The 26,228-nt window shown below is 41.5% G+C and overlaps 1 protein-coding gene across 3 annotated transcripts in view; it reads right to left on the bottom strand.

Annotated features, from left to right (window-relative positions):
* The window catches only part of LOC146809756 (scavenger receptor cysteine-rich domain-containing group B protein-like), a 450,060-nt gene that overhangs the window by 102,453 nt on the left and 321,379 nt on the right, over window positions 1-26,228 (bottom strand). For 2 of the 3 annotated variants that reach the window (XM_085616608.1, XM_085616607.1), the window contains exon 9: window positions 19,774-20,088. The exons of the other annotated variant lie outside the window; for it this stretch is intronic. In XM_085616608.1, the coding sequence (XP_085472734.1) occupies window positions 19,774-20,088 (315 nt within the window). The remainder of the gene's footprint in view (window positions 1-19,773; window positions 20,089-26,228) is intronic. 3 annotated transcript variants of the gene reach the window in all.

Here is a 26,228-nt window from a genome sequence, read left to right as displayed (position 1 = left end):
TGGCAGGGGTGATAGGAAACATAAGCCCTGTGAGTGGGGGTGGCAGAGGTGATGGGCAACATAAGCACTGTGAGTGGGGGTGACAGGGGTGATGGGCAACAGGTCCCCTGTGAGTGGGGGTGGCAGGGGTGATGGGCAATAAAGCCCTATGAGTGGGGGTTGCAGGGGTGATGGGCAACAGGTCCCCTGTGAGTGGGGGTGGCAGGGGTGATGGGCAACAGGTCCCCTGTGAGTGGGGGTGGCAGGGGTGATGGGAAACATAAGCCCTGTGAGTGGGGGTGGCAGGGGTGATGGGAAACATAAGCCCTGTGAGTGGGAGGTGGCAGGGGTGATGGGCAACAGGTCCCCTGTGAGTGGGGTGGCAGGGGTGATGGGAAACATAAGCCCTGTGAGTGGGGGTGGCAGGGGTGATGGGCAACATAAGCCCTGTGAGTGGTGGAGGCAGGGGTGATGGGCAACAGGTCCCCTGTGAGTGGGGGTGGCAGGCGTGATGGGCAACAGGTCCCCTGTGATTGGGGGTGGCAGGGGTGATGAGCAACATAAGCCCTGTGAGTGGGGGTGGCAAGGGTGATGGGCAACAGGTCCCCTGTGAGTGGGGGTGGCAGGGGTGATGGGCAACAGGTCCCCTGTGAGTGGGGGTGGCAGGTGTGATGGGCAACATAAGCCCTGTGAGTGGGGGTGGCAGGGGTGATGGGCTACAGGTCCACTGTGGGTGGGGGTGGCAGGGGTGCTGGGCAACAGGTCCCCTGTGAGTGGGGGTGGCAAGGGTAATGGGCAATAGGCCCCCTATGGGTGGGGGTGTTAGTGGTGCTCCGTCTCGTACACACTGCAAGCTGTTCCGTCTCGTAGCCGTGTATTGATTTGTGGCGCGAATTGTAGCTGATATGCTTGTTTTCCGGATGCTGTGACGTGCCGTATGTGACGACCCGTCCGGCGCGTAGGAAGTACGCATCGTACTTGTCATGCCGGAAACTGCTATGGATACTGCTTCCGGGCGACACGGTTCCTCTTTGGGAGTTACGGCTCGGACGAAGAATGGGTCTTGATTCACAGCCTACGTGTCGGTCGTGTTTTGGGCAGTTATGCGCATCGTACTTCCTATACAGGACGGACCGGCTCCGGGTACGTGTCGGTCGCAGGGTAAGGCTACGGACAGCTGTCCGACCGGCCATCGGAATCGGCCCCTAAGTGTACATGCACACAGGCTCCCGCCACTGCATTACAAGCGCACATTATGCTTCTAGCATGCGTTCTGTTCCTTTGTAAGTGAACGTTGGCATAACATATTATTATTTAACCTTGTGTATTCTCGTGCACTCCAACTCCTCTTTGAACCACGATTACCACTAACAGATGGTAGATAGTACTTCAAAAACGAAGGATGCACTCAACTCCTATTTTCTATCAAGCTTGAAATAAACCTTCATTTACCTCCAGACGTTTCCACCATTAAATTATTCCTCCCTTTTCAGACATTCCATTGATTGCCACAAGAAGGACGGAGCGGGAGCTGACCCCGCAATGTTACCCTGGCATTCTGACACCTTCCATCGTGATATCAAGACACCGTCACCGACCAGAGACCTGGTCTATCGTACAAACATACCCTGCACTAGGAGCTTGGACACACCAGTGGTGGCAGGTGAGCAGTGAAGCCTTGGTGTGCAAGACCTACAATTGAGCACAGTGTGGGGGAAGGGGTTGGGGTGCAGCACCCTGGGTGCACAGGAGCATGCAAGCGATTTTCCCGTAGCTAATAATGTAGGACTATATTATCAAACATAGGGGTGAGTAGTTTGCGCTCTACAAATACCATATTGATTTACCTTCGCACTCCCTATACAATACCACCTAAGCACCATACACAAGCTACAATGTTCTAAACAAAAGTTCATCCAAGTACCTATAACTTACTTGCACAGATGTGGCACAGCGACAAGAGCACATGACTTCACAGTATATGACACACAGTTTGGGCTCACGCTTTAATCCCTGACTCCGGCAGCAGCTCAGCTTAGCAACATGAGACTCTAGACAATACCTCACATATATTCCATACCCCAGGACTTTCATACCAGTACGGGTCAGTAGTTCGTCCTAGTAGTTATAAACACATCCGGACACTACTTCCACAACCGTAGTGCAGCGGCCACGGCACATGACTTCACAGCATAAGACACAATTTGGGCTCACGCTTTAATCCCCGAGTCCCGCACCAGCTCACCTTACCCGCATCAGACTCTACCCAATACCTGACTTAATTTCCGTAGCCCATCACTTACACACCGGTAGGGGTAAATACTTCGCTTTGCACCCCCTCTATAGCACACCCTAAACACCCCACAGAGGTTACAGTGCTCCTACCCTCCTATTTCCCACTTTTGCCCCCCTTTTTCCCCCTTTTTTCACCTTACTCGCTTCAACGGAATCACAAAATGGCGGCCAACACTTCCTAGTTTCAACCGATCGCACCGCTCGCAGCCAATCAGCAACAAGCGCGTGCCAATCAGATGGCAGAATTCCCAAATATCGATATCTGTAAATTTCGATATTTCTCAAAAACTACTGAATGGATTTACATCAAATAATCAAAAGAGTGCTTTCTAGACCAAGACCCTTCTCCCTGCCAAATTTGGGGTAATTCCGTTCACCCGTTCGACCTTTTTTCTCACCCCGCCCCTTGAGGAATCACCCCCAATCTTTCAACATAGGAGCTGATCTCAACAAAGAATTAGTTTTTAAAATTTTGCGAAGATCCGTCAATCGGCGCCAAAGTTATTGGGAATAGAATGTTGCCATTTTCCTATGGTAACTAGGTCCTAACTATAACTACCTACTGGCGACCGCCAGTAGGTAATATATATATATATATATATATATATATATATATATATATATATATATATATATATATATATATATATATTCACTGAAAAAACCAGAGTTTTCACACACGTTATAGTTAGCTGGACATTTCGCTCGCAAAAAACCAATGAAATTCCCCCGTTATAGTTAGTTCAGCTAACTATAACTCGCGCGCCCGCAATCCACTGCTGATGACGTCACATATTACATCACTCATGACAGGGTCAGTGACATCACTCATGACATCACTGATGACATCTCAAATGACATCACTGATGACATCACTGATGACGTCATCCATGTGAAAAATTACCACATCTTCACACACCCTAATATAACCTTTGATACACCGACTAAAAATTTAAGAGTTCCATTCTCAAAACCATACATACTGCAATACCAATAACTACATACCCAATTATTAACTCTTAGGTCTACATACACCTCCACTCATTCACCTGTACAGTCACTCATACTTACAGTCACTCCATACAAAACTATCATATGTATTTATACAGCTATATAGACACTCACACACCACCAATCATCCATAGAGGTACTCTCCCACCTAGTCAGTCATGCAAATAATCACACTCCCATTTACTCACCTATGCAGTGAAACACACTCAAGTTCACTTACTCATAAAATTAGTATCACATTCTTACACTCTTATAGAATCATTGATACAAGCACACTCTCATCCATACAGTCACTTTCACAATCACACACTCTCATATCTACTCACTTATATTCTCTTACACGCACATATACTGCCTTTCACATATGTAGTAAGTTACAAATGTACTACTGAGATATACATTCAACCCCTAACACACCCAAACAAACACTCACTCAACCATACAGTCCATCACAGATGCAGTCTTAAAACCATGCACCCATAGAATCACCCACTCACACATCTATGCAAGGTGACACACACCCTACCCACACAAACACTCATGAACCCATACAGATACTTAGACAACCAATCAATTACCCATATAGAGACTCATATAGCTGTTCTCAAAACCATGCAGCCACTTATACACCAACATACAGACACATACACACATTTACACAGTTTAGTCACTAGTCTGCAGTAAGATACATTTAATGACTAACTTAAAGAATCATGTTATGCACCACAGAAAATCATCCATTTACACACTTGTACACCCACTCATTCTTAAACAGGCCTTTCCCTATATATATTAAACATATTGGAATTTTTCAAAAACACAAACTCACTGGATGATGTCATCAGTGATGTCATCAGTGATGTCATTTGAGATGTCATCAGTGATGTCATGAATGATGTCACTGACCATGTCATGAGTGATGTAATATGTGACGTCATCACAATTGCAAGGTTTTTTAAATGCTAATTCCTAACTATAACGTGTGTGAAACCTATGTTTTTTTCAGTGAATTTGCAAGGTTTTTTAAATGCTAATTCCTAACTATAACGTGTGTGAAACCTATGTTTTTTTCAGTGAATTTCAAAGGTTTTTTAAATGCTAATTTCTGTATTTTTAATTATATTTTTTAAATATTTCTTTTTCAAAAATTTCCCTATGTATACATTTATATATTATCTGTATCCTTTAATTTGGTGTAGCTCATTTTTTTTTAAAGTTTTAATTAAGATAAAGTTGAACAGCATAGTTAATATCTTCTATTAAGTTCTGTCCACTTTTTTTTTTTATATAAATTCTTAGGGTGCGCGCTCAGAGCGCGCACCTAGTACGTTTGTGTACGTTTTTCATGAATTCCGGCGTACGTTATTTACGTACGCATACATACGTTTTAGTGCGCGCTCGGAGCGCGCACCCAGTATGCATGCGTACGCACGCATGCTTACGTGCGTCGTACATGCTCCACGCGGTACACTTCCGTATACGCGTAGAGTACGCGCGCTGACGTTCACGCATACGCGCGTGCTGCGTATGCGCGTTACGTACGTGCATAGTACTTAAGTGCATGCGCGCATACGCGTTCGCGCATGCGTAATTGCACCGTGCGCGCTCGGAGCTTGCTCAGTGCGTGCACCTCGGGTTATGTGAATAATAAAACAACACTTTTAATTGGTTTTCATTACTTTCAGTTTCAGATTGTTTCAACACCAAACCCAATCCCCTCATGGCAAGTCATGTGATCAAGAAACATCACTTTTCATTGGTGCAAAGTACTTTTAGTTCCAGATTCTTCCAAAATCACACCCACCCCCCTCATTGTTAGTTCTGATTCCCTAGGAGAAGGAGCTAATCTGTTTTTGAGATACAATGGCAGAGCAGCAGCCATCTTCTGAGAGTGAACAGGACACTCTTGAGAGACAGAGGCAGAGGAAGCAGAAAGACTCCTTCATATGGCAGTTTTTCACTTTTCCAGAGGGACAAAAGAAGGTGAATGCACCAAAGGTCACCTGCAAACTGTGTCATCGTGTCTTGTCACGTGGGAATGCTAACAAGAAGTACTCTTTTAGCATTCATACTATGATGAGGCACATTGAGGCAATGCATCTAGTGACTTTTCGTCGAGCTTCTGGAGCAAACCCTCCACCTGCTCAGCCGACGACATCTGCAGCAGCTCAGCCGAGCACATCTTCAGCAGCTCAGGCGAGCACTTCTTCTGCAGTGGTGCCTTCACCTTCTTCCACACCTTTGGATATTCGTCCTTGTTTTGGGAGGATGAGTACACACTGCATGGATTGTGGTCTTCTTATTTCTTTGGGTGAGAGCAGTATTGATCTCATTCAAAGAAAATTTGAGGAGCATCCTTGCGAAAGGCCATAATTTTCTTTTTTTTTTTTCGTTTTTCTCTTCCTCTGTCCCTACATTAACTCAAGGGCTCTTTTTAGAGCCACCTAAAATCAAAACACAAAAACTTGTTTTTTAGAATCTATTTCTCTTTTTTTTTTAGGGTGCGCGCACTCAGCGTGCACCCAATGGGTTTTTAAAAAAAAAAAAATCATTGTTTTCACCTTTAGTAAACCTTCAGGGATTCCCTGAGAAAGAGAGGGGAGTGGCAAAGTAATTAAAAAAGAGATGGTGTACATTTCACAGATGAAGGGAAGAGAGTCTTCCTATTAAACTTTAAACTCTGCATCAGTATTTATGTATAGGTACCCAAAAAAGATATTTGCTCATTTTAGTGCTGCATTAGAATTGCCTGTATTTACAAGGAGAGGAAAAGACACACAAAGAGGCTTATCCTCTCCTTGTAAATATGGAAAAGCACCCTGCGCCACTAGTTCATCAAGAAAATTGACGTAGTGGTGGCGCAGGTGGCTTGTAAATGTGCCCCAGAGATGTTAAGGAAATTAAGGGTAAAACAGACAAACCAAGAGAGACAGATACAGACACAGAGACCAAACAACTGAGAAGGAGTAAGGTAGTTAAAAAGACTAAGACATATGCATATAGAAAAAGAAACATGGATGAAAAATTAGTGATGGAGGTAGTAAAGGTAGGGGAGTAGTAGAGAAGGAGTGAGGGAGTTACAAAAGAGTAGTAAAGCAGGAAGAGAGAGTGAGAAGAGAAATGAGAGAAGTAGAGTAAGGAGAGGTGAAGAAAAGGAAGCATGAAACGAAACCAGTGACACATACAGATATGTTAAACTTACCTGACCATCAAAATAAATAATTTAGAATTAAATGTTTTTATTTAATTGCAAAGATAACTGAATTACATCTTCTAAATTTTCTTTCTATTTCTGAAAAAAAGAAAAAAAGTATTAATATTCAACAATACACTTTATTAAACAGTACATGTTTTTTCATATTTAGCAAAGCAATTTTTTGCCCTTTTTTTGCTGTTTTCAGAATGTTTTGATTTTCACTGAAAATAGTGAAATCAATTGTAATCATCATTTAACAGCGGGCAAAAAAAAAAACAATCTGAAAGATTGTTTAAAAAAGCCCCAAATGTATACTCACTAAAACATACCTTAATAGAAATGTCAAAAATACCTTTTAAGAACAATAACAATTTTCAAGAAATAACGTCTGTAAACCTTGTTACAAAAGAACATTTTCCAAAATATTATCTGTCAAAGAAATCCACTAATGTTTGTTTTACCTTTCCTTGAGGCCAAATGGTAAGTTTAAAATCTCTTTTGAGCGTAATATACAATTTTAAGCCTTTTAAATTTTAATAATGCTTTCTTCCGATGATGATGTTAGTATTTAAAATTTGGGTTTCAGAAAAATTAGGTAACAATTGGGTAAATCATAAGGCAAACGTTGCTTGAAAATCAATTGACAATCATTACACAGTGTCAATCCTTTTTCACATTTAAGATAAACTGTGTAATGACCAGAAGTTATAGAAGGACCATCATGAAAAATTATTGCAACTGCTACAAAAGTTTTTCCAGATATAGATACTTGGTTACCAACAAACTTCTTTAGTAAAGTTTCCAATGTTGTTCCATCAGCTCTACAACGTTGTACCATTAAAATTACATGCTGTCCATATTTCTTTAAAAATAACGTTGACAACATTTCAGATTTACATTTAGAACATTCCATGTTGTGATTAGCATCTTTAACTAATTTACTAAAAGTCACTGTTTTACTCTCTGGTAATGGTAAATATATGAACCTTTCAGAATCAACATTAGTATTGCTTGTGTTCATACAGTTATCACAACAATGTTCCCATTTATAAGAGACACCAAATACATTTTCTACTTCTACCCCTTCATCTTCTAGTACCATCAGGATATACATCAAGAATTCCTGTGCATCTTGCTGGACATTTTGTGTAAACTGTGTACGTCCAGAACATACATCTAAAAGATTTCTAACATCAGAAGCACTTTCTATTTTAGTTTTATCATTACTCAGCTTCTCATAAAGGAGACTCAGCAAAGAACAGAATCTTTTTTCATGATTTAGTATTATCTGCTCTTGCAAAGTTTCAAGATAAAATACAACATTCAGCACTACATTTGCGTAGCAGTTGACACCAGAGCTATTTTCAAAATGACAACCAACAACCTCTTCCACACTGTCCTTTTTCTTTTTGCTTGCAGTCACATCACTATCTTTTTGCTTCCTCTTCTGTACATCCTCATTACAGATATTCTCAAATCTCCTTTTCCGACAAACAACACGTTTTTCAAACACAGGATACTGACCTAAATGAGGAGCATAGCTTCTTCTTCATCTATTATACTCCTTTACACAGTTTGCATCAGCACTAACTTTTGAGTCATCAAAGTCTATCATGAATAACCCAGATATTTTTTCCACGCGTGACAAAGCAACATATGCCATACCTTCTTTAAACACAGTAGATCCAATGTTTACAAAAGCACTATCAACAGTTAATCCTTGAGATTTGTGAATAGTTACAGCATATGCTAGAGAAAACGGAAACTGCTTCCTACGTACATATAAGTCTTTCACAAGCAAGAAACGAACTGAACAACGACAAATGTCTTTAACCTCTTGTATCTGATCAAATTTTATTTTTAAACATTCAATTCCAACTTTTTTCTGGTAATTAATAAAACCCACAACTCTTCCCATAGCTCCATTCACTAAACCTTTTTCTACATCCAAATTGCGTCTTAAAATTACTCTACAGTTCATACACACATAAAGATTATTTTCCAAACCAGCTGTTTTTGAAATGTTTTTCTCCAGAGAATCCAATTTAGTACCCAATTTGCCTGTCAATATAATAGTTATTCGTTCATGTTCTATTTTATCCACAGCTTCCAGTTTTATGATCTCTTCATTTTCTAATTTCAAAAGTTCTTGATTGAATACAGAGCATTCATGTAGTGTTGGCATTAAGCAGATTACAGTATTTTTTTCCGCAATTTTCTTGTATATTTTCTCTGGAACTATTTGTTCTGTTGGAAACAAATTACATAGCAATCAACTCTGTAATGCTTTTCTGCCATGTTCTGTGAGTAGTCCAATTCTTATATCTTTCAGAATACTTGCATAGTCCTCATCATTGGCTTGCCTCATATTGGTAATGAGTTCCTTATACTCAAAATATGTCCAAATATTTACATTGCCTATACTTCCTAACGACTTTTTCGTGTCTTCATGTGTAAGAGTATGGAATACCGGTTGTCCTTTAACTGGAGTAAGTTGCAAAAGATCTCCAAAAACTATGACGTGTTTTCCTCCAAATAACACGTCAAAGTCTGTCTTTAGAATTTGCTGCATTCTTAAATGCACAAAGGCAAGCATTAAGTTTGATACCATGCTAACCTCATCAATAATGAGAACTTTCATTTTCTTCAATACTCTTGAAACTTCCAAGCATGCTTCTCCTGCTAGTTTGTGGTACTGTATTTTGTTCTCATGCTCTACTGGTAACATTAGCAAACGATGTAAGGTAACTCCTTTGATATTATACGCTGCTAACCCAGTTGGAGCAATAACAACACAAGACAAAATGGATTCCATTTTCTTCTGTAGGTAGCTTCTAATTACATTAATTAAGAAACTTTTTCCAGTTCCTGCTTGTCCACTTACATATATTCTCATTGGTTCAAAAGATGTGCATGAGCACTCTTTATTTTCATGTAGTAATCCGTGATCAATTTGTTTTTGTTCTTCATTCAGTTGCTCCTCCAAATATGTTAAGTCTACTAAATCTTCCTGAGCTTGATTCATAGCTGTTTCCACTTCGTTCATAGCTATTGCTGCTTCATTTTCGACGATCGGTTGTCCTAGAGGATCTTGACTGAATGTCCCAGAACTTTGACTGTCTTGAGAACTGTCTCTAGCTACTTCAGCTGCAATTGTTGCTTCTTGTTCAATTTCTTCATTTAACATTTGCACATAAGTTGTGAAAGTACTGCATTCTATGCTGTCTTTGCTAGCATTGAAGGAATCTTCATAACTCTGGAATTCTCCAAGTAGTTCGTCCTCTGAACGCCATGGTTTAAACAGCTGCAAAAGTGCCAAGTAGTAAAATTCCTTTTTATCAGGAGTGTCGCAACTCAGCTTCCGGTGATTTATCAAACTTCCTTTTGTTTGCTTCACCAAACATCCTTCCTCACCAATGACTTTATATTTTCCATTGTTGATATCTTCTGTGGCATTCCGTTTAAAAATAAAGTTCTGCAGCACTTCATAGAGACACATGTTCTCAAGGTGATGACTTCTTTGTGGATAATATGTGTCCAACATGTTTGTTCTTAAAATGTCTGTACTTTCTGGTTCGATCTCTGCTAAATATTCAATTTCACAAATGGATTTCAGTACCCGATTTCGCATTCCTGCAAGACCTAAACTTGCCCAAATTATTCTTCTGGATTTTGAGTACAGACTTGCAGATGATAACCTATCTGAGCATTCGTAGGATCCAATTTCTCGATGCGATAACATCTTTAAACTGAAACTGTATAGCTTCTTACTGACAGTCTTTTCGTGAGAAATCTCTTCCCACATTTCCTTCAATTCCGTTTTCTCAGATTAAGTGATGTAAGATGTGACATAGCGAGCAACAGCAATAGAATTGTCAGCCACATACTGTATATCCATGTTAGCATTCCACATGGATAAAATGACTGGGTTGTAGTCATTTATATATTTTGACTCTTCTTTTCTTCTTAGATTGTAGGTATTTTTAGGTGATTTTCTTGTAATAGTATGTCGCACAGCTGACATAAAACTGTTTACTCTTCCTTTTGAAAGAACAGGTCGTGGAAATCCAAATCGACATTTTGTGTAGAATTTATCTTTACTCTTGTACTTTCGTCGACAGTATTTTCCACACCGATGACTTTGGAAACGTAAAACTTGCTCTTTTAAATTTTTCTCTTCTGTGCTTTTAGGTATAGCACATGTTGCATATCCTTCGATGAAACTTAAAACTGCATCATCAGAATCTGTTCCAAATTTTGGGGCATCCTTGATCCACAACAACATATGAATATGAGGAGCACCTCTGGCTTGGTACTCTTTTCTCCAAAAGAAATCCACAACTTCTCCAAGAGGTGGATTTTTTTTATTGCAGATGAAGGACATCATAGCCTCAAATCTATGATTGAAATATCTGCAAACATTAACCGGATCCAATGAGCACAATTCTCCTGCTGTCTTGTATTGGATGTTTTCAATATTCGAATTTGCCTCTCGAAGAAAATCCAGAAGATCATCCCAAGCGTACTCAGCACAGCTTAGGGTAAGGAACCATGTAGGAGTTCCTAAATTCCGTAACATACACTTCAATTCTCCATGGCGTCGGTACCAATATTCATTAGTCCCACGCTGACAAGCCATCAAATTGATCAATTGAGATTCCAAATGATCATCTCGCTGTTGCACTTTGTTAATAAAATCCTTTGCAGTCACATTACGTAGATGTACTCCAGTTTTCAAAATGTGATTTACTGCATAAGATAGTGCTGACAAGTCACTTTCAAATAAAAGATGGAACAAATAAGGAATACTTTGACGAAATCTAGGATCTTCTGCATATATTCTTGTAGTCCGATACTCCGAAGCAGGAATCTGTACTGGACGTTCATCATATCGTCCTCCTTCTCCTGTAGGAAACAGCTGTGGAAAACAACGAGCTTCCAAGCTCTCTTCCCATACACTCACGGGAGTTCCTTGTGCTTTCTTCATCTAAAACAGATCAATAGCGTTTCCCATAACTTCTTTAGAATGAAGAGGATGTATGCTGAAATGTTCATAAATTTCTTCTTCTTCTTGTGACTTATCCACTTTTTCAAGTTGCCCAGTTGGTATTCCTGTGTCTTCTAGTATTTCTTCTTCATCTTCATTCATATAAATGGCTTCATACCATTTATTATTTTTTTTCAAATACAAATTTGCTCTTTGTACTTTTCGTACATCCACCAGCTCCTGCCAAATTGTCTTATTCTTTGTAGGTACACCATTAACCAGAATAACTAATGGTTCAGTTTCCAAAGTATCTGCATCAATTGTTTCCATATTTTTTTTCAAATCCAATGGCAAATAGACAACTCTTCCTTTTAAACCTCTTTGTAAATCTGAAGGAGGTAATTTACCAGTTTTTGCCTCCATACGCACCATGGTATGAAATGGATGGACACGTTGAATGAGTATAGACTCATACGTTTTTAAATCAGAAAGTTCTGGAGGAATATCAACCAATTCTAAATTATTATGTACAGCTCTAGCTGGCATTCTATTTTCTTCTAACTTGTTATAACAGTATTTACAAATACGCTGATCTTCACCCAAATCAAAACAATTTTCCAGAAATATATATGTTGCAAAATCGTTCCACTTATAATTATCTTCATTTTCACTTTTTTTATAGAGATCAACATTCCTTGTTTAAATTTTATAATGGCTTCTCCGGCAACAAATACAAGTAATATATGGTCTTTCATTAGAGATAATAGTAAATTTTGTCATTTCATCTTCAAAATTTTTACTAACAGTGAGTTCTACATTCTCTTCCACATTTTCATCAATCACTGTGTCATTTTCTACACTTTCTTGCTCTGGACCAAAGTAACAATACTGAATTTCATCAGTAACCTTCACTACATCTGATACAGATCCACGGAACAGAGCATTATTCAACTCATTTAACTTTAGTGCTGGACTTTTAGCAAAATACAATGTTCTCACAAACTTTCTCATCTCAGTATGATGAACAGCCAGCATCCTAAAATGGTGAAAAACACTTTGACACACTTTCCTAGATAGACAAGCCAGAGAATGTCCTTGCAAACCAGTATTCTCTCTCACTCTGCATGGATCTAGTCTTTGAAGCACCTTAATCTTCTGTTTAACACTCTTTTTACTATATTCTCTTAGAAAGTCACGTAATTTATCAATAGATTCCTGACGCACAGTACAAATACTACTACAATTCCAAGTGTACACTGGGGCTTTAGGACGTCTCCCCATAACCTCATCAGCCATCACTTGTTCCTCATTTCTTGGAACCATTTTCTCCTTTTCCATTACACACCCATCCTTAACTTCATATGCTCTACCATTGGTGTCAACTGCATGCAACAAACTATTACTTTGAAGATAACTCTCTTCATTAAAAAATGGTTCAGTACTTGAACTATGCTTCCATTCTCCTAAGAACACTTTACAAAAGTTTTTTTTTTTACTTCTCTTTTCCTTTTGCTTTGTGACTTCATTGCATTGACTAATTTTTCTAATCTACGCATCCTGTTCAAAATTAAAATGAATAGTTTTTTTATTTCTAATGCCTTGGTAACAATACTTTCAATTAATTTCTTTTTCTTATAAAATTTGGTTTTTTTCTTATATTTTTTCACATCCTTCAGCAAATTTAACATCACTCATCTCTGAAACATTTTTCGAGGAATGTTTTTAAAATCTATTTTCCGTGTTAAGTCACTCTTCCTAACTTCTGAGTCTATATTAGCATTTTGTTTTTGCTGTCGACTCTGTTGTAGTTTTGTACTTGAAACACTGTTTGAATTTATCTTTCGATCATTTTTTTTTTTTGGAAGGTATTTTTTAAAAATTGTTTAGTTTGCTTACCAGAAGACTTTTTCTGTTTTCCAACACACGCTTCACCTCCTATTTTTTTTTACCAGTCGTCTTGAAATATAGTTGTTGTTTCTTTTCTTTTCTTTTTCTTGACTTTATAGGCATCTTTATATTTTTTCACTGTTGCTCAGCAATACCTGCAAAAAACTAAAAAAAAATACCTTTATGTAATTTTAATTCATTTCAATTTTTTTTTTCAACTTTTCAAATCCTATCACATGAGCTGATCCTTTCCTACGAGTCCAAGTCTTACAAAATAGGAGAAACATGAATGAAATCTCTGACAATAATTCCTGTGTGCACACAGACTAATGGTGTGATTCTAGGCAGAAAACGATATTTGATTGGCAATTTGAAAGCACATGTACTTATGTTGAGGGGCAAATGATAATTACTGTGACAGCCTGACACATTTTTCTTATATTTTAGAGAAGTAGAAAAGAGCACATGTCCTTACAGCTATTTGACACCATGACCATGTGTTACAGGGTGAGTGATTAGACTACTGCAAAGGAAATGAGCCTTGATGACGTTGAATGTGTTTGCTATGTGTTTGCATTTGCCTCACATTTTTGAGATACTGATTTCTGCTGAGTGCTAATCAACACATTTGAAGAAAACAAGCTGGCCCTTTCCTGAATGTGCACGTTTTACAGAACAACAGCAACACAAATTGGAACGCTGACAACAATTCCTGTGTGCACACAGAGTCATGGTGTGATTCTAGGCAGAAAGCGATATTTCGTTTGGCAATTTGAAAGCACATTTAGTACTGTGGTAGAGCAAGTGATAATTACTGTGACAGCCTGACACATTGTTTTTATAGTTTACACAGACAGAAAGGAGCACATGTTCTAACAGCTCCTTGAGACCATGACCATGTGTTACAGGGTGAGTGATTAGACTAGAGCAAAGGAAATGAGCCTTGGTGACATTGAATCTGTTTGCGTTACACACTACTATCTAAAACACCACACACAGCTGACTATTATACATGGGAGTGTACGAGAAGCTGCTGCGTGTGTGCAAAGAGTGTGTTTCTGGAAACTGTGTATTGTCAGCTGCAAGAGAGATCTGCATGGAGACTTCCACAACTGCATGAAGAGTGCAGACATGTGTATAAGACTACATGTGTGGTAAGGGTTAATTAGACTTTTCAACATGTAGGAACCACCTCAGCCATTGCAAGAATTGATGAAAAATCTACCATGCTATTTTCAAATGTGTTTGCATTTGTCTCACATTTTTGAGATACTGATTTCTGCTGAGTGCTAACCAACACATTTGAAGAAAACAAGCTGGCCCTTTCCTGAATGTGCAAGTTTTACAGAACAACAGCAACACAAATTGGAACGCTGACAACAATTCCTGTGTGCACACAGAGTCATGGTGTGATTCTAGGCAGAAAGCGATATTTCCTTTGGCAATTTGAAAGCACATTTAGTACTGTGGTAGAGCAAGTGATAATTACTGTGACAGCCTGACACATTTTTCTTATAGTTTACACAGACAGAAAGGAGCACATGTCCTAACAGCTCCTTGAGGCCATGACCATGTGTTACAAAAAACAAGCTGCCCCTTTCCTGTGAGTGCAAGGGTAATAGAGCAAGACCAACACAAATCAAATCTCTGATAACATTTCCTGTGTGCTCACTGTCTCATGGTGTGATTCTAGGTAGAAAACAGTATTCCTGGGTGATACCAGAACACCTTAACTTATAGTGAAGACATACTCCATAATATATAACATGTTCAAGCCACCTAAATATCTTCCTTAACATAAAATGAAAAAGACAACTTTTAAAGTAGTAGGAAAATGTACCATACTATTTTCAAATGTGTTTGCATTTGCCTCTCATTTGTGAGTAACTGATTTCTGCTGAATGCTAACCATCACACTTTAAGTTAACAAACTACCCCTTTTCTGCGAGTGCAAGGCTAACAGAACAAAAGCAACACAAATTAAATCTCTGACAACAAATCCTGTGTGCAGACAGACTCATGATGTGATTCTAGGCACAAAACAATATTCCTCACTCATACCACTACACCTTAACTTACAGTGAAGACATGCTCCATAATATCTTACAAGTCAAAACAGTTAAATATCTCCTAAACCACAAAATGTAAAACTCAACTTTAAAAGAAAAATGACATTTCTAATATTTATATCAAAATACACCACATACTTCCCCTCTCAAACTCATAACTCACCTTTAAAATGAATTAGTTGAGAAATAAATGTGGCACTCAAACAGCAGATTATCAGAGCCAGAATCTCAGAGCTGTACACCTCTCTCCTCTCAGCAGAACCAGTAAATGGCAATGTTTCCCTCTCTTTTTTCACACCTATACATGTTCATTTCAAATCACAGTCCTTCCCACATTTTTTCAAATGGAATCACACATTTCTATTGGTTGCAACTTTCAACCCCTTTTCCAAATCATCCCTTCCCCCAACATGACTTCTGCTTGCTACCATAGCAACAGGTCATGGAACACTGGTGTGAGCAGAGAGGTCAGTAGTTCACCACACAATGTTTCAAATCCAAAGAGCAAGAGTGCTTGACTTTTCAAACCTAACAGCAAATCCAAAGTAATGTTCTGTGGAAACACATTTTTCTGAACCAATACAAAACATGCTTTTAAAAATGTAAACATACAGCCTAGTTTTAACTGTAAAATGGTTTGAATCAGCCAATCAGTTCTTTTTATTTAAAAACAGTATGTATGCCTCCATTTTACAACTGTCTTTCTTTTCATATTGCCATTCTACTGAAAGATACCTCCTGAGCGCATCCACATCTCCTTGAAAGATGTTCACAGTGTGGATTGTAGGTCACAGCTATGTCTTCTGGAGTGAAAAGTATGCAGAAAAAAGAGATATGGTGAGAGATCTTGCTTTGCCAAATGTAGACATTAAATGGATTGGTCAGAGAGGGTTAAAGTGGCACCAATTAATGCCTTTGGTGAAAACCGTTCTACATCTCCCACAACCTAACCTTATTATTGTGCACTGTGGTGGAAATGACCTAGGCACTTTAACTGGGGTAGGTCTGGAAATGCTTGTTAAGGACACCTTTGTGCAATTGATGTCACTTTTTCCACAAACTGCCTTTGTATATTCTAATATATGCCAAAGGCAAAAGTGGAACTGGTCCAACCAACATTGTCCGCAGATTGACAAAGCAAGAAAGCACGTCAATAAGTCTGTTTCTGCTTTCCTCAGAGACAATGGTATGGGTTCTATATACCACAACAACTTGCGTTACAACATGCAAGACATTTATAGAGGAGACGGTGTACATTTCAATGATGAAGGGAACAGAGTCTTCCTCTTGAACTTTAGCCTCTGCATCGGTACTTACTTGTAGGTACCGAAAAACACTCAATAAACACAAGGGCTCTTTTTAGAGCCACCTAATATCTAAACACTTAAACATGATTTTTATTTCTATTTTTTTTTTCAGGTTTTTTTTCGGGTGCGCGTAGAGTGCGCGCACCTCGCGATGTTTTTAAAAAAAAGTAAAATCTTTTTTTGGGCCCTTCGTGGTGCTACTGTGGCCCCCTGACAATGGCTTGGGGGTCAAGAACTCCCTACCCTGCCCCCTATTCATGGTCTCCACCTTTCCTTTTCAGTGCGACAGACAAAATGGCGGCAGACACTTCCTGATTTCTACCGATTTGAATGTTTACTGACATGTAACAACCAATCAGAATTACGCTCGCGCACGGCAGGGTGCGCGCACAGGGCTTGCTCAGTGCGCGCACGGTACGCGCGTATAGATATTGATATGCTTTTAAATGCTATTTTCTCAGGAAATACTGAACAGATTTACACCAGGCACTTCCTTGACCTTATGGCTACCTCTCTGCCAAATTTCAAGTAATTCTGTTCAGCCGTTCGGGCTGTAGCTGTGTCTAAAAGTCCTATGGAAAAATGCATGGGGAAAACGCGTTTTGGGACCCCCCTTTTTTCTCGGCCCCCGCTTGACGAATCACCCCGAGACTTTCAGGGTAGGAGCTGAACGGAGCGCCCCATTAGTTTTGAAAATTTCGCGAGGATTCGTCAACCGGCGCCAAAGTTATTCAAAATAGAATTTTCAGATTTCCTATGGAAACTCGGTCCTAACTATAACTATCTACTGGCGACTGCCAGTAGATAATATATATATATATATATATATATCACTATGTGTTCATTCATTGGTGGTTTGTTGATATTTATCCCGTCTTTATTGTACATAGGATATGTCATTAATGTTGTTGCAATCAGTCTACCAGCAAAGTTGGTTTTTAACGGATATCAAAATGAATGTATAGTAATTGCATTTGTGCATAAGATTATTGCAGACTTTTGCAAGACACACATGTAACTTAAAGCTGTGTAACGATCCTGTAATTTGAACAAATAGACAATGCATATTGTAATACTTTGTATCACGGCATACGCAAGTTAATCCGGTTTGATACGGTATTATGTTTATGTCCATCAAAATGCAGTGATTGGTGTCACATGTTAATTTGAATTCACCTATAAGTATTCACCGGCATGTAACGCGATCATGTGACCAAGGCCACTGTGTTGGCTGAAACGCGTCATAATCAACTGCACTTTATTATGGAATAAACGCTGAATTTGGCAACAAGCGAATCCAAGTTGTCCGTATCTCTCATGTGCGACGACAGCATGAAGGAGCGGTAGTTTAATATATATATATATTCACTGAAAAAACCATAGGTTTCACACACGTTATAGTTAGGAATTAGCATTTAAAAAACCTTGCAAATTCACTGAAAAAACCATAGGTTTCAGACATGTTATAGTTAGCGGAAATTTTACTGATAAAAAACCAATGAAATTCCCCCGTTATAGTTAGTGCAGGCAACTATAACTCACGCGACCGCAATCCTCTGCTGATGCTAATACTGTATTTAGACACTTATTTGCCCATGTCTTCTTCCATAAATTTTTAGCTATACATATATTACAAATATTTTTTTTTCATAAAGACACATATGTCATCAGCAGAAGATTGCGGTCGCGTGAGTTATAGTTGCCTGCACTAACTATAACGGGGGAATTTCATTGGTTTTTTATCAGTAAAATTTCCGCTAACTATAACATGTCTGAAACCTATGGTTTTTTCAGTGAATTTGCAAGGTTTTTTAAATGCTAATTCCTAACTATAACGTGTGTGAAACCTATGGTTTTTTCAGTGAATTTGTACGTTTTTTTAAATGCTAAGTTACTTTACGCCATTCGTGGCGTGCACGCCCACTTAACGCAGTTCGTTCCGTGCGCGCTTTCGCGCACCGCGTGCCCACTTTACGCAGTTAGTGCCGTACACGCAAGGTGGGCACGCAGTGCGCTACGCGCACCGCGTGCCCACGTTACGCACCGTGCGCACATGGAGGACATATTATGCGCTTCCTTGTGATAGGTAATCTGTTAAATTTAATTTGTAAGTGATGACAATAATATGCCATGCACAGAGAGTGTTTTTTTTTTTTTTATTAAAATTTTTAGCGTAAGCGCACCGTACGCGTACGGTAAGCGTAATCGGCGAAATTTTCAAAAAATAAAAATTTACCGTTTTTGGCCTTGGGGGATCTTTGAGGACTCAACTAACATGGCTATGTGCATGGGCGCTGTCTAAACAGCCCCTTTATATGTTTTTTGCCTTTGTTTACAGCCCCCCCCTCAGAGTGCGAGAGAGAAAATGGCGGCCGCCGCTTCCTGGTTTCGACCAGTAGGTAATGTATGTATATATATATATATATATATATATATATATATATATATACATATATATGCATATATATATCAAAAACAATCCTCACGTGTCCTGCAAAGGATGAGAGACGCACTCGGCCTTCAGTAATCCTGCATTTTATTCAAACCGGAACATGATGTTATCCCTACGCGTTTCGGTCTCCTGACCTTCTTCCTGGGGAAATTGCGTAAATGTCTGTGCTGTTGACCTTTAATGTCGTTGGCTCCTCCCTCACCTGGGCCAACAACAAGTAACCATCCAGGTGTATTCTGGTCATAGTAGTTAATCCTAAACATCATAGTTTGAAAAAGGGCAACAGCTATCTTTCAAATTGATCCCACAATGGGCCGCAATAATCATGTTCGAAATATCGCCATCCACGCCTGAAAATATATATATATATATATGCATTATTCAGTGAGTATGACAATTTTATATCACTATGTATGTAGTATTTTCGTTGATATACCATATCTTGTCTTTAGATTCTTTTTCAGTAGTTCATAAATCTTTAAAAATTATGTAAACAGCTTTGGCAAAAAGTTCTACAGAAATTGCATAGATAAAAAATAGCCATAAATAAATGGGCGTTGATAGGTATTAATATAATAAGTTATAATTACCTGAACAAACAACCCCAGCATCCTCTGCATGGACGCAGTTATGCTCCTCCCAGGAAGAAGCAGCACAGTGCATCAAGGAAGACTCATTTCCTATGCAGTACACATTATCCAACCATATATGCCCTGTGCCTTCTCCAAAGAAGGCACTAACAGGAGCCGACAGTGCAACACCACATCCTAGTTCTCTGCAAACCACCTGAGCATTGGTCAGACCCCAATTGTCATCGCAAACGGTTCCCCAAGTGTTTTGATGGAAGACCTCCACCCGACCAGCACAGCGACCTGGTCCATTTACAAGGGTCAGACTTAAACGTTCTGTGGAGGAAAAGGAATGGATTAAGCTCTAGGTGGAATCCACAGCCATATGCTAATGTTTACAACTGAAACAGGGGTAATACCAGACACTATGCAATACAACTGACCACAGTGGTCTATTATTAAAACTTAAATCCAATTTTAGTTAACCTCTAAAATATTTCCTACATGACAATGCTTACATTTGCAAGGAGACAATTTATTTTACAATCAGATTACTCTTCCTTTGCAACTCTGTGGCAACAGATTAATGTGGCATATGAAAAAGGGTAATTACCTGTAATAATAATAATAATAATTACATTTTATAAAGCGCCTGGTCACACTAGGTCACAGTGTCCCCGCGCTGCGGTGCAAACTGCCCTCTGCCGCTAAGACCTATCCTAAAACAAGGGACTATGCAACAGGAAAGAAATAAGTCTTCAGTTTTTTCTGGAAAGTAGCCTCCGAACCCTCCAGCCAGAGGCTCAGGGGGAATTTTGCTGTACGGCCACAAAGCGGAATGAACGGCCCCCCATCCGTGCTCGCTTAATGGGAGGCACACACACCAGACCCGTCCCGCTTGATCTAAGTTGCTGGTTAGGGGAATATAGGGTAAGTAGATCAAACAAATAAGAGGGGCCCGTCCTTTGGATAACCCGGTGGCAGATGCACATCGCCTTGAACCAAACTCTCTCCCTAATCGGCAGCCAGTGGAGGGAGACCAGCGCCCTCTTAGCAGAGGCTCTCCTCGGGATCATAAGAAACAGGCGCGCAGCTGTGTTCTGGATGCCTTGGAGTCTTTGCACGCATTTAGCGGTAGCACCTAGGTACAGTAAATTCCCGTAATCAAGGCGAGATGTCACCAGGGCCTGTACCATGGTCTTCCTGGTTGCTGTAGGCAGCACATCCAAAATTTTCCGAAGGCCCCGCAGGACTCCAAAACAAATGCCTGACACCCGCCTGGTATGATGCTCAAAAGAGAGCTTGGTATCCATCCATACCTCAAGGTTCTTAGCCTGAGTGCAGGGCGTGGGGGTAGGCCCCAGACTCTGGGACCACCACTCCGATGACCACACTGATGGAGCTTTCCCAAACACAAGCACCTCGGTCTTATTGCCATTCAACTTCAGGCAGTTGTTGGCCATCCACAGTGCAAGTTCTTGCATGCACGCCACAAAGTTGGAGGCTGCCGTGTCCTGTGCCTGTGTAAGGGAAACCACCAGTTGAGTGTCATCGGCGTAGGACACAACCATGACTCCAAATTTTTCTGCAATCTCAGCTACAGGAGTAACATAGAGATTGAACAGGGTAGGGCTCAGGGTAGATCCCTGAGACACCCCCTGTTTGAGTTTTACAACTTCGGAATAAAAAGAGCCCTGCGACAACTGAAAACTACGCTTCGACAGGAAAGATTACAGCCAGCGCATCGCGCTGCCAGACACCCCACCTTTCATCAAACAGTGCAGCAGAGTATGGTTGGCAACAGTGTCAAAGGCGGCACTTAAATCAAGCAGAATTAAGGCCTCAGTCTGTCCTGCATCAACATATTTCCTGATGGTTTCCGTGGAGAGTAGCAAAGCCGATTCCGTAGAGTGGAGGGACCGAAAACCCGACTGAGTAGAGGGAAGGAGATTGTGTTTCCCAACGTGCGCGGTGAGTTGCGTGTTTACCACCTTCTCCGCCACTTTAGCAAAGTAGGGATGCAAGGAGATAGGACACAAATTATCCAGTTGATCTGGGCTAATGTGCGGTTTCTTAGGTAGTGGAAGGACCACCGCTTCCTTCCATCTTGCTGACACCGTGCCTGACATAAAGGATAGCTCCAGGAGGTGTCTAATACAAGGCTCCAGAGTTCCAATACTCCCTCTAAGAAATTTAGGGGAGGCAGGGTCCCTTGGGGAGCCTGACTTAATACTAATACTAATTTTTATTAAGGTCTGGGGGGGGGGCATGAATTCATCCATGCAGCCTATCCCTGGAGCGGGTCCAACTTCTCCGGAGGTCATGCTCGAGCAGCAGCCGGGAAAGTGGAGTAGATCTTCTCCACTTTATCTGCAAAAAAATCCGCCACACGATTGCATGCCTCCTCCGAGCTAACTACTGGTGCTGCCGTATTTGCTAGGGTGGATATTTCTTTGTGGACCTTAAACAATTCCTTCACTGAATTCTCATTCTCTGCTGCCCCTATTCTATCCTGATAGTAGGATGCCTTAGCCCTTCTGATCAGCCCATGATAGTGCTTCAGGGTGATTTTATACTCCCTCTGCACCTGTGCAGAGAAGTCTCTCCTCCACCGCCTTTCAAAACGTTTACAATCTGCTTTAGCCATTCTCAAGGCGGCGGTGTACCAGGGGGCAGATTTATGATCTCTTCCCGGCGTTTTTGATGTCCAAGGATCGGTGCTATCCAGTGCCTCCAAAATACGTCTATCCAAGGTTTTGCATGCCTATTCTACATCTAAGCCCCCAGGCAGCCCACCCTGCGAGAGGGCATTATTAAACTTCTCCTGGGAGAAGCCAGCCCACTTCCGATGTGCTATTTTCAGCTTGGGTTTCTCCTGTACCTTCACCCCGAGCAATCCCACCACGAAAGGAACCAGGAAGTGATCAGACCATAGAACAGGAAGCGGTTACCGCTATATCCCCCCAGTTGGCAAAGATAGGGTTCAGTATATGACCCAATTGGTGAGTGGGGTCAACAGATTTTAGCATAAGTTGCAGAGTAGCCATTTCCTGACATAGCTCTCGAGCCCCCACATTCATTGCATCGTCAAAGTGCAGGTTAAAATCGCCAAGCACTACGAGTTTCTCATATCGAAGTGCTGGTTGTATGAGGTATTCTATCAAGCTAGGGGAAAAGTGAGTGGGGGGACCAGGGGGTCTATAGACCAGGAGCCCTTTCAGGGTGTAATTCGAGGCCACCCTGAGCGTGAAAAGACCGGCTTCACTATCTGCAATAGTGACCGGCTCCAGAGAGCATTGTATGGTGTGCTTAAAAATGATCGCCACCCCCCTCCTCTGCCAGATGGCCTGTCAACCCTAGTGATCGCATAACCGCTGGGCAGAGCCTCGAGGATTTCAGGCCATGAATCCTCATCCAGCCAGGTTTCGGTGAGGAACATCACGTCTACCTTCCCATCTAAAAGATGGTCGTAAATCTCCAGTCTGTGTTTCCTAAGTGATCTACAATTCAGTAGGCAGAGGTTCAGCACTGAACTCACCTTCCGATCCTCCCTCCAGGCGCTCGACCTGAAGGAACAGAACCTGCACTCCCAGCTCATGCTCCCTCCCTCAATACTGTGCCTACACGAATCAGCCATGCCGGGGCAGAGTGCATGAAGTTCTTGGGAGCTATCCTGTAACCCCACTCCCAAACCACCAGGGGGTCTGGTCCCGGGCCCCGAACGGCCACCAATGGGCGCAGACGGGCTTGCCTTTGGCTCACCGGTGGCGCACCAGCGGCGCTCCCGCTGCGCACGGCCGCTGTGTGGCCGCTAACGCATGTGGCTTTAATGGGTGTGCAATCCCTGCAGCTAGACCGCTAACCGGTCGGAGCAGAAGTGCCTGGCTCTCCCTTCCCCGCCACGGTACTAATTACCGCATCGGACCGAGGTGGGAAGGAGTGAAGATCGAGCCCATGCAACTGCTAAGATAAGTGAGAAAAAGCGCCCCTAGCACTCCCCCACAAAATAGTAATGGTGCTAAAGAACCTAAGGCCAAACAAACATAAACATTAAAAGAGTTTCAATGACTTTAAAACATATAGCCTTCGCAGTTAGCAGCGTCAAGCGGTTTGAGGACACTGCCACTGCCCAACTCACCTGTAACACGAGTTCTTTATCCAGGGTGTCTTCATTAAATTGTAAACACTTTGCGGTAGATTTATGAAACAGTCACGGAACACAGCAAGACAATTGCTGTGCTGCGTGACAGAGAGAGTGCTGGAATGCACAAAACCTACTAAGAAATTAAGCATTCCTGCTCGCTCCCTGCGCTGGTGGATTAACTGCTGCCTAACGCCAATGCAGGCACCCTTGCGCCATGGTGCAAGGGTGCCTGTGTTACAGGTAGGATTGTTTTTGTGCATGAATAGACACCTTCCTGAAATAAAGATATTGTCCTTATTATGGGGTCTATTACGATGTAGGGCGGATCGCCACCGCCCGCATGGCGGTGGTGATCCGCCCAACATTTTACCCCACCCGCCACCCATTTCCCCCGCGCCATATTAGTATGGCGGGGGGACCCCAGCGGGCTGAAAGACCGTCCGTCGGTTTTCCGCCGGTTGACCAGTCGACCGGGCAGAAAAGGGGCTAGATATGGTGGCAGTGTCTGCTAGACACCGCAATCCATATTAGCATGGGCAGCGGTGTGAGGCTTTCCATGGCGGAGACCCCGCCATGGAAAGCTTTCCATGGCAGAGACCCCGCCATGGAAAGCCATGCGGAGTCTGCTTTTGGGTATTGGGGGGGTGCACATGGGGGGTACCTGTGGTACCCCCTACATTGTAATGGACAAGGTGGCAGGCACTGCGTGCATTCCCAGCATTGTGGTGGGCGTTGCTGTGATCACCGCACGCCACAATGCTGGGAATAGAGGATGCCACAGCCACAGTGGTGGTGGCATCCTAACCGCCGTTGCGGGACTGCCGCTCCACTGGCGGCTGGTCCCCCGCCCTCCTAAAAGGCCCCCATGTATCTGTTGGGAAGGCGCACCATTTTCTGGGAATGTGCAAAAATCCATGGATGGATGTATGGAACGCCTTCCCAATGCAGAGTACTTCAAGGCAGCGTTTTGCACTACCTTGTATTACTCTGGACTTACTAAGCCTCACAGAGCCCCACAAGGAGGCTTTGCGTGTCTTAGTAAATCTCACTTTAGCCCTTGGGTTGCCTTGCGTGATGCAAGGGCAATACAAGTGCTTTGTAAATCTGGCTCTGACTATTTCCACCTTTGCTCATTTTTGAGCAAGAAGATCATACGGCACGAATTCAACTTATAAATACCACATACATGTCAAATTTTCAAGAATTCCAGTTTGCATATATATTATCCAATTTGCATGCAATAATTGTAGTTTTCCTCAATGTGAATCAGCATGCTAATGGCTATTCTGAAAACATGGATTATTTTGGACTTGACTTCTTCAGACAAACAGCAAGTACATGTACATGCCACTGTCCTACCCCTTGTGAAGGAACCCAATTTGGATCCTTCAATTTGTCCAATTATAGATTTTATTTCTCTGCCCCCCATCCTGTCCAAAATCATAGAAAAACGTGTTTGCAAATCAATATAACTTCGAACCATGGCAGGGTTACAACCTTGCGCACATCCAAATTCCTGTCAATCGTATAATTCAATATTAGAAAAGAGCTCTAGGGAACATCAAGGGGAACAGCCACCTATGCCCCAATATTCCTCCGTCACAAAGGTGAAAAAAGGAAAAACTGAAAAAACAAATAGACGTTCCCGAGCAAAAGCAAGGCAGTTGAGTAGCCACTGTTCTTATCTTGGCGTTTTTAATGAGAACAAAGAAGACTAAAGGAATAAAAGAAGAAACCTGTTTGTCTGAGTTACTGGACTCTAAATTATTTTCAGGATTGGTGTTTGCAAATCACTTTCTGCTTTTGTGGAGTTGTCTACATGACTCTCAGTCAGGGTTCAGACAGTACGGAATCTGCCATACTTGGGGTTACAAAACATCTCAGGATGAGACGACAGCACTGAAATTACTTGATCTTAGCGCTGCCTTCAATACTGTGCCCTATGATACACTCCTATTGAGACTGACACATTTGGGGCTCAAGGGAAGGGAACTTTTCTGGATGTTCTCTTTTATAAAGGGTCAAACTTTCTTGGTCCCCTCTGGCAGCACCTCCTCACGTGTCATGCATAGGCCTCTGGGGTCCCTCAACAATCAGCCCTAAACCCGGCACTTTTCATCATCTATTTTCGCCCCCCTGACCGACATGGTTGAACTCTGCCATCTTACTTTATTCTCCTATGCAGATGATACTCAAATCATATTCTCTCTATCATCACCTAAGGACCACAATTCTGTGTCCTTGAATGCCGGCCTGGCGAAAGTAGCCTCATGGCAAAACAACAACTTTCTGAAGCTCTGAGCGATATCCCTGTCCCGGCACTTGAAGTCAA

Source organism: Triturus cristatus, chromosome 7 (assembly GCF_964204655.1).
Source record: "Triturus cristatus chromosome 7, aTriCri1.1, whole genome shotgun sequence".
Lineage (NCBI taxonomy): Eukaryota > Metazoa > Chordata > Amphibia > Caudata > Salamandridae > Triturus > Triturus cristatus.
Note: the sequence above shows the minus strand (reverse complement) of the source record. Positions and strands in the feature narration are given on the sequence as shown.